Below are 6,780 nucleotides of genomic sequence, written 5' to 3' on the forward strand. Positions count from 1 at the left end.
CAGTCTCACACTGGAGTCTAGTATAAGGTGAGCAGCCATGATTGGAGTTGTGCCTGCAGGGAGACGCAAGAATTCTGAGTATCTGATTAACCTAGACAGTCAGTTAAGTTGTCTGCCAGACTCTCACCAGGCAGATCTGGTGAAGCTGCTCACTGAGCATCTGTCTCTCTTCTCAGATACACCATCCCGCACCAATGTCATTGAGCATGACATTGATGTAGGGGGTTCTCAGCCTACAGCCTAAGACTACGTTCCTACTGACTGCTAAGTGGATGGAGAAGGAGGTAGGGCAGAACCAGCCAGATAGGTTTTGCACAGATTTCAGAAAGGTTAATGCAATCACCAAAACGTACTGTTATCCATTGCCTCATATAGAGGATTGCATTGATCAAGTGGGAAGTGGGAACTAGATCTTTTGAAAGGTTATTCGCAGGTGCCATTAACAAGAAGAGCCAAGGAGATTTCATCTTTCATTACACTGTTGGATTGTCTTCTTATTCTGTTATATCTTGTGGGCTGAGAAATGCTCCAGCAGCATTTCAGTGCCTCATGAACAAGGTGTTAGCCACCTGTTGGTTGAACAACATCAGAGTATACAGATGGACAGTATATGCCTTGCTCCGATCTGTGGCTAGTACCCCCTGTCAGGGGATCATTAGACAACTGAGGCACTAGTCTAATCTATCTGAAAACAAACCGCACATGGGTGTGAACTGTGGGCATAGGCCTATGTTTCTTGTTACAGGTAGTTGTGCAGTCATGCTGCTGCTCTGGGTACTTGGTTCATTGAGGCTCGCCTCCATCAAAGCAACCAAAAAGGATTTTATTACAGAGACTAGAACATGTCATAGGGATTAAAGGAACCACACCAGGCTGTCTTAAGTCATATTTATCAGATAGACTCCAGTTTGCTCATGTTAACAGTGACTCTTCCATACACACAAAGGTTAGCACCTCCACTTGAACAATTGGAAAGTAAATCAGTAGGGGAGTTGCTGCAAAGGTAAATGAATACATAAGCCTTCTAGAATACATCCAGTAGATGTGCTAGGATGCATCTTCAGTGATGTATTCTGGGGTCATCGGGTGTTTCCGGTCTTTTCGAACATCACACAGCCTCGCCCGGGCAACCCAGCCAGAGGTGATCAGTCTACAGCTTGCATCCCAGCAGCAGTCGACCACGGACTTTATTAATACCTTTTTGGTGCATTTAATGGTATTTTAATTCATTTATTGTGAATTTTATTTATTTATTTTTGATTTATTTTGGACACATAAAAAATGAAAAAAAATGGAATAAATCTAGATCAGGCCTTATACCCCGTTCACTGTGTCTGAAAGAGTATCAAGATGGTAAGAGGAGGAAACATCACAGAGACTCAGCCACATGTTTGAGCCTCAGTCAGACCCAGACTCAGATGAGGAGTCTGTTGAGACCAGAATCAGAGACTAGCAGATGTATCAGAACGATTAGCATAGTTAGCATCTTATATTTATTTGTGTTGTTTGTTAGCTTGTAACTGGCAGTGGCTGACACAGTGTTAGAGGTTGTGCTAATGCTAACTCTGGCTCTCTGTACTGAGAAGGTTTCAGGTGTATTTTGCCCCACCCCCCATCCCCACAAGTTGACAGGATTGGTTCCTTAGGTTGGATAAGGTATGTAATTATTCCCATGAGAGATTCCCATGATGCATCTCTCTCTCTCTCTCTCTTCATTCTGTAGGTATCTCTGTGTCTGGAGCAGCCAAATCCAGATCTGCAATACAACACTCATTATTATTATTATTACTGTTATTTGTTGCTGTTATTATTATTATTGATAACACCATTACCTACAGTTATTACTATTATAATTCTAAATTGCTAAACTTGATATGAAAGACCTGCATATGCTCGCATTAACAAACTATTCATCCGGAGGCTGCCTCTCTCTCTCCCCCACCTGAGACGCATATTCCCCAAATACACCACTGATCAAACAACTCCTTTAATCCTAAATTCTGTCCATGTTAGTTTTCAAACATGTGTCAGGCCCCATGAACTTCATTCTGCATTTGTCATTAAACATCATGTGAGTAAAGATGTTAATGAACAGTTACACATTGACTGTCGCTCAAACAGCAAAGTGAACTCCTGACACATTGGCAATCTGTCCTGCCCTTTGCAGTGCGGCGCTGGCCTTCTGGGAAATGTAGTTCCATTTCCGCCCCCAATGTTCTTTCAACATTTCGGTGACGTTTGCGCTGGAGATATCTCTGTAATGACAGCTTCCGCTCCTTCTCTGCAGCGAAGTGTGACCAGAAACGTTGCCGCAAGGTTCAGGAAGGTTTCCGGGAACGTTTCTTCACAGCGTAGAAACTTAAATGGAGCCTGGCAATGGACAAAGCTTGGACTGGGCGATGGACAGACGAGTGGGGGGTTTGATGAACAAACATGTAGCGGACATCGCAGTGGAGAGCCTCCAGCAGAGACTGACCGCTGTGTCCGATGAGATGCACAGCCTGGCCGAACACGTCTCCAGACGCTCCGATGAGGAGTTCAAACACGAGCCGCAGGGAGGAGACATTAGCCTCGGCGCGGAGCCGCAGCTCTCCTCCGCCTGCAGCTCCGGAGCCACTGACAAGTTGGTCTCCGCCTCAGCCACAGGTAGGCCGTCCACCGTCCACCACCACCCGGGTATATACTGGACTGGAAGGTGATTAGACAGGCAGCGTCAGGAAACTTCCCGCCTTTAGGCAGCTAAATGAAATATCACAACATCCAAGTGAACATGAAGCCAATAAAGTTATTGATTCAGTTCTGTTGATTAAAATCTCAAACAAACAAATCTTGTGTTAATGAAGCAAAGGTTCAGATGTACCACTGAGTTTGATGAAAAATCTATGTAACATTTATAATAATTATGAACTTTAATAAACTCATCCTTAAACTCAGTCTTTGATCATCTTAAGTTTCATGCCCTGGTGCCCTCCATGCACCATGGCACTAACTTTAACCATGATCTTTGCAATGACTTCAGTCTGTCACATTGTCTCTCCACCTCTCTCTCTACAGAAACTGCAGCTCAGCAGAAGATCATCGCCCTGCTGCTGGAGATCAGAGAGGAGCAGCAGAGGCAGTGGGCAGTGCTTACGGACCTTCAAGCCCGACTGCAGGGTCAGACTGGCTACGAGGAGGAGAATGTGGAGGCTCTGGATATGGATCTCCCGCTGAGGACCCTGGAGCAGCTGGATGAGATGGAAAGATGGCTGGAGGAGCCGGGAATCCAGAAGAAAATGGTAGTGTAAATTGGTGTCATTTTGTAGCTTTAGTTGCTTGCTGTGTGATGAAACTGTGATTATTCCTCCAAGTCGGCATGAACATGTTGTTTTCAGGTTCTTTGTCAGTCAGTCATTAGCGTGGGCTCGATATCTCAGTAACACCTTAAATGAACTTCTTCAAATTTAGTACAAATGTTCATTTGGACTCAACGACAAACTGATTAGACGTTGGTGGTCAAAGCTCAAATGTCAAGGTCAGTGTGACGTCACAAAACACTTTTTAGCCATTACTCAAGACTTCACAGCAATTATTACAAAATGTCACACAGATGGTTCACATTTGATCTGACTCTGGATAAACAGGATGTGATCTGAAACTAGTCTGAGTGGAGGAGGGAGACAACAGTGAGGTGGTGATTAGAGTTGATCTCTTTTCCAAATTCAAGGTGTGTTTCCTGTCTCGGATGGGCGGGGCTACAGTCGACGATGCAGTGAGACGTCTCATGCAAGCTGTGCTCTCGTTTGCTGTTGGTTCAGAGCTAAATTGGGTGGGCCGTGGACAGAAGAGGAGCTTCAGGAATACTCGCCTCCAAGGAGTCCTCTTCCGTGAGTAGGCATGCTGTGTAAAGCTGTCAGTAGGTAGATGGGGACTGAAGGTGAATCCTTCCTGATAGATAAAATAGATCCGGAGCCTTGAAGATAAATTTGCTGAGTTTCTTTGCTTCTCGCCAACAAGTTCCATTAAAAGACTAAACATAACAATACATGTATCCACTGACAGTTCAGTGATGTGTGTGTTGCCAAAGCTTGATGTATCGTGCTGCTCAGTGTCATAGAGCTGTACTGTCCACAGCAGTGAGCCACACTGACTGTCAGCTGGATGGTTGGACACTGTAGTTGATCCTGGTGAAGTTAGTAAATCCACTCTGACTCTATTTATGCAGTGTAGTAATAACCACAGAACACTGATGTAATGGGTATTAATAACCACAGAGTACTGATGTAATAATGTAGTAATAACCACAGAGTACTGATGTAGTGATGTAGGGGGGCCTCTGCTGGTGATCCTGGGTGCTCACTTGATCAGGTACGACCGTGTTAGAGGATCAGGAGGAACAGTGTTGGGATGGATGTCTGTCATTGTTCACGTCTCATTTTTCAGGATAATAAAACCACAATGGACTGAAGGATTAGAAGAAATGTGCATGGAGATAAAGGAGGCTAAGAAAAGATCATTCATGTGTGATAAATAGACTAATGGGAGGATTCTGCAGTTAAAACACTTCATATGTGTGCTTGTAAACAAAAATATGAGAGGGGACAATCCCTAAAAGTACGACTGCAAACAAAACATCCCCAGTTCTGTTGGAGTATGATCAATAGTCACCAGTAGAGCTAAACCAGCTCCCACTGACTTGTTGCTGTAAAATGGATCCTTCTCTTCTGTTGTTGGTTATGTAGAAGTCCAGCACACACAGGGGAAGTCTGGATTGTTTTCATTTAATAGTCAAATCTAGAAGCATGTTTCACACTGGTTTCCTCAGACCAAAGAAACATAGCTGAAGCTCTTTTCTGACCCTGACACTGGAGAGGGATCATACCAGGACCAGACCAAATATCATTTAATCAGAAATACAGATCTATATCCAGAACGACATTTACACATGGTCTGGATTGGACTGGACTGGACTGGACTGGTCTGGACTAGTCTGGACTTGACTGCAGTGTCTGTGTCTGACAGAAAACATCTGGACTGTGATCTGTTGTGGTTTGATCAGGAGGTTTAATCTCCAGCCTCTCTCTGACCTCTCAGGGGCTCTGAAGCGGACTCCGGTGGGTAAGGAGGCCACTCACCACCAATACGCTGACGTGGTGAAGCGGTGGCTGCGGTTTTCCCCGTTCAGACAGGGAGGGAGCGGCCGTCGCTGCTGCAAACCTCCTGTGAAGTTTCCAGATCCTGAGGAGGCTGACAGTCTCAACCAGAGCCGCACACAGTGATGCTGATCTCAGTCAGGAGTTTCACTCAGGACAAGCCCTGTACACGTGACGAGATCCAGACTGCACAGGAGCTCTGCTGCTGTGACAGAGATATTCTCCTCCTGTTCTCAGAGATACGTGCACGGATACGTCTCTAAAATGAGCTGATATTTTCATACACTTCAGTGAGCAGCGTTAGTGAAAGTGAACCTGACGACCTTCAGGATCATCACCTCATAAAGGTCAGATCACTTCTTCATGAATGAATGTACAGTGTGAAAGGAGCTGCTGTGGTTCTCTGTGTGTTACAGGTCGTTTCTCATCTTTTACACCATTACTCTCTCTGTTTTCCACCTCATCACCTGGAGCAGCTCTGTGGCTGTGAGTCTGTCCTGTAGGGGCCACAATCTCACAACCTGTCAGTGAAGTTCACAGTCACATCAGACTGTATCTGCAGTCCTTCACTCAGATGAACATTTCCTGGGAAAAGCGTCTCCATGACAACACATGTGTTGTTGAAGCTCAACAGGAAGTGTGAGACTTTTATGCTTCATGGCTTCTGTTACATTTAGTTTTGTCTTTGATTCAGTTGTTTTTGTTGTACAATAATTAGTTGTGAATGAGCACAGGTGAGAATGAATCTGGACACAGTTCAGGGATATTCACTTCATGACATCATCAGATCTGATCTCTGCTGTTATAATATCATCAGTGCCTCATTAAAGTGGAATTGGTTTATTCCCCATTTATTCACAGTGTGTGTCTGTATAACTGCAGTTTGTATTCTTGTGTAACTAGTCTGTTCTCATCGTGAAGCATCAGTCATGGTTCATTGAGCAGTGACTTCAGTGGGTCAGATCACACACAGCTTCAGGACCTCTTCACTTCATTCACGTTCTTCTGTTTCAGTTTTATGATCAAATCCTTTAAATTCACTTTTGTGACCAAGAAAAACCTGAAAACTGAGGGGTCTCTTCAGGACCACAGGTCACAGGTCACTGAGGGTCTGATGAAGATGATGTGAATCATATGCTGTGACCTTCACAGTCACCTGATCTCAGTTCAGGTGAACTATGGGAGAAGATGGAGCGATGTGTCAGACAGTGCTCTTCATCATCATCTTCATCATCATATGTTGATGAAGAATGGAGGACAGCGAAGCTGCTCTGGAGACATCACCTGACTGAGACTCTACTGAAACACAGGATCTGAGTCCATCCTGAAGGATTCAGTCTGATCCAGTCTACAGACAGTGACTGTGATAACACTTAATGTGTTTAACACACATTAAACAACACAAACTCCAGACTCTCTGTGCTTTCATGTGGACTATAATGCAGTTGTGTTATTTTTGTGTTAAATGCAGATCTTCATGATGAAGACTTGTCATCTGTGAAATAACAGACACTGACATGTGTGAATGTGTTGTCAGACACTGGATGAGGAAACGGGAAATGGTGTCTGCTATAACAACAGGTAATGACTAACACAACAACTAACACACAACAAGAACACTGTCATTAGTTCTTTTGGACTGGAAGTC

The 6,780-nt window shown here is 44.4% G+C and overlaps 1 protein-coding gene across 2 annotated transcripts; it reads left to right on the top strand.

Moving 5' to 3' along the window:
* Positions 1-2,216: 2,216 nt before the first annotated feature.
* Positions 2,217-6,543, top strand: LOC139623379 (uncharacterized). Of its 2 annotated transcripts, XR_011691491.1 has the most exons (5): positions 2,217-2,646; positions 3,055-3,278; positions 3,707-3,866; positions 5,074-5,479; positions 5,609-6,543. XR_011691491.1 is itself a non-coding variant. In XM_071481594.1 (4 exons), exons 1-4 carry the CDS (start codon positions 2,364-2,366, stop codon positions 5,256-5,258), a joined length of 852 nt encoding a protein of 283 aa, XP_071337695.1. In that variant the 5' UTR covers positions 2,217-2,363; the 3' UTR covers positions 5,259-6,543. The 2 variants fall into 2 exon arrangements, 1 of the variants encoding a protein (XP_071337695.1); XM_071481594.1 differs by having other exon boundaries at positions 5,074-6,543.
* The last annotated feature ends 237 nt before the right edge of the window (positions 6,544-6,780 follow it).

The sequence above is a fragment of the Trachinotus anak genome, unplaced genomic scaffold, assembly GCF_046630095.1.
Source record: "Trachinotus anak isolate AG129_WGS33_773 ecotype Australia unplaced genomic scaffold, CSIRO_AGI_Tana_v1 ptg000007l, whole genome shotgun sequence".
Classification (NCBI taxonomy): Eukaryota; Metazoa; Chordata; class Actinopteri; order Carangiformes; family Carangidae; genus Trachinotus; species Trachinotus anak.